General features: G+C 36.0%; 1 protein-coding gene across 1 annotated transcript; it reads right to left on the bottom strand.

The window, feature by feature from the left end:
• Positions 1-827: 827 nt before the first annotated feature.
• Positions 828-1,154, bottom strand: Tsp_13190 (conserved hypothetical protein). Its single transcript, XM_003371019.1, has one exon. The coding sequence runs from the start codon at positions 1,152-1,154 to the stop codon at positions 828-830; it is 327 nt and encodes a 108-aa protein (XP_003371067.1).
• Between the last annotated feature and the right edge of the window lie 737 nt (positions 1,155-1,891).

The following is a 1,891-nucleotide window of genomic DNA, read 5'->3' as shown; positions in this document are numbered from 1 at the left end:
AATCTCACGCTCATAAACTAAACTCAAACAGAAATTTGAACCAAGAATTTGTTAGAAGATGAATTTTCGTCGACAGTTCGTTTATTTTTTTTTATCCATAAGTTATTCTTCATTTCTATTCAAAATTTTCAATGATCATCAAGCTTTGAAATCTCGTACAAAATGACTATATGTATAATAAGACTTGTACTATGTAAAATCAATGCTAACAAGCTATCAACTGCTAAGTCAACTCAGAAATTAGATCAATGAAATTGAAAATATAAATTCTCTTCATAAAATAGAAACAGCAACAATTGTAAAACACAAATCCACTTCCCAACCGAGAAACAACTGATAAACGTCTTCTTAACTGCACACATACAGCAAGTGATAATAGCATTTTCAGAAGAAAAAAACATATATATAGAAAACAAAAAGCTCACTTTTCGTCAAAACGTCTATGACTTGCTATCAGCGTAGCCATAAAAAATTCCCATGTGCTGATTTCAATAAAAAATAAATGTAAAAAAATAATCTCAAAAAAAGTAAGAAAACAAAAAACAGTAATGCAGCTAGAGGAGAGATGTATGAAAGAGTCGAATTAGAATATGTAATATGCTTGTTGTAGAGCCGGTTTATGAAAAGAATCGTCGGTTGAACAAATAAAATGACAAATGATGAAATATGAAAGTGAAACTGATTTTGTAAAACGAGGTAACAGTGGTGATCAACTGTCCAGCTACTGTGCAGATAGATATACCGGACAGGGATACAGACGGACGACAGCTAGTTGAATGTAACAAGAATAATTAATAATGATTATTACAATAATTATTGTTGATCAGTCATCTAAATAGACTATTTAGAATAGAGGAGCTTTCTTTGCAGCGGCCACCAGTTTGCAAACTGTACCGGAATGTAGAGATGGCTAATTGCGAGAGCAAACTGAGGTCTGTTCCATTGTGCCAAAACGTACAACCGGTCGTTTTGGAGCAACTGAGCGAAAAATGAACAGTGAACACAGCAAGCAAGCAAGCAAGCAGCTTATGCCTGCTCGATTCATTCAATCCAACTTGCCCAGTCAGTAAGTACAGCAGCCAATCGAAATGCGCATCGCCGTCAACTGGCCACCACAAACCAAATAGCCAAACATACCGGACCGAGTGGTGCATTCCTTGCGCTTGCTTGCTTGCTGTGCTGAAGTAGAATTAATTGCATAAATCGCGTCGACAATTTTTCAGCACCTTGTGCACAGGCACAAGTTTAGTTTCAGCTTGAACCTGTTCTTTGAAAAATATTCGCACATTATTAATACCACCATCACCACAACCACCACATTGCCAATGCACACACACACACAGACTTCTTCTGTTGCTTGGTGAAATCACGTGACATGAACAACGCCCCCACTGGGTATTGTTGTTCATTGTTGGAAAATGCTACCATTTTTGAGCAGGTTTTGTTCGACCGGACAAGCACAACAACTGACCAACGTTTTTCCTCCCCCACAACATCAAATTCAAGTCAAAAACTTAAATTTAGCAGAAAATTTTACAGAATTAAACTGAACTAAACTAAAAAAAAATTGCTTTATGAATTTCAATTGAAACTGTCAATATAATGATCATTGCACAATCGTCAGCTATGGACACTCGGCTAGCTAATCACGGCTTCCGCATGGAGAAGCCGTTCATTCACAGAAGCGTTACCAAATTATTACCAGAATGGTCAACTTGCCGAAAAAAAAGAAACCAATTTTCTGAATCGATAAACCGTTCAAATTATTATTATTACCATTGTTGTCAATGTAATAATTTTTCATGAAAATGCAATTGCATTGCAAGCAGCGATGAGCAAGCAATGTTAAGCAAAAAAAAGATGCAAAAAGCCAAAAAACAACAACAACAAA

This window comes from Trichinella spiralis, assembly GCF_000181795.1.
Source record: "Trichinella spiralis strain ISS 195 chromosome Unknown Scfld149, whole genome shotgun sequence".
In the NCBI taxonomy this organism is placed as follows: Eukaryota; Metazoa; Nematoda; class Enoplea; order Trichinellida; family Trichinellidae; genus Trichinella; species Trichinella spiralis.
Note: the sequence above shows the minus strand (reverse complement) of the source record. Positions and strands in the feature narration are given on the sequence as shown.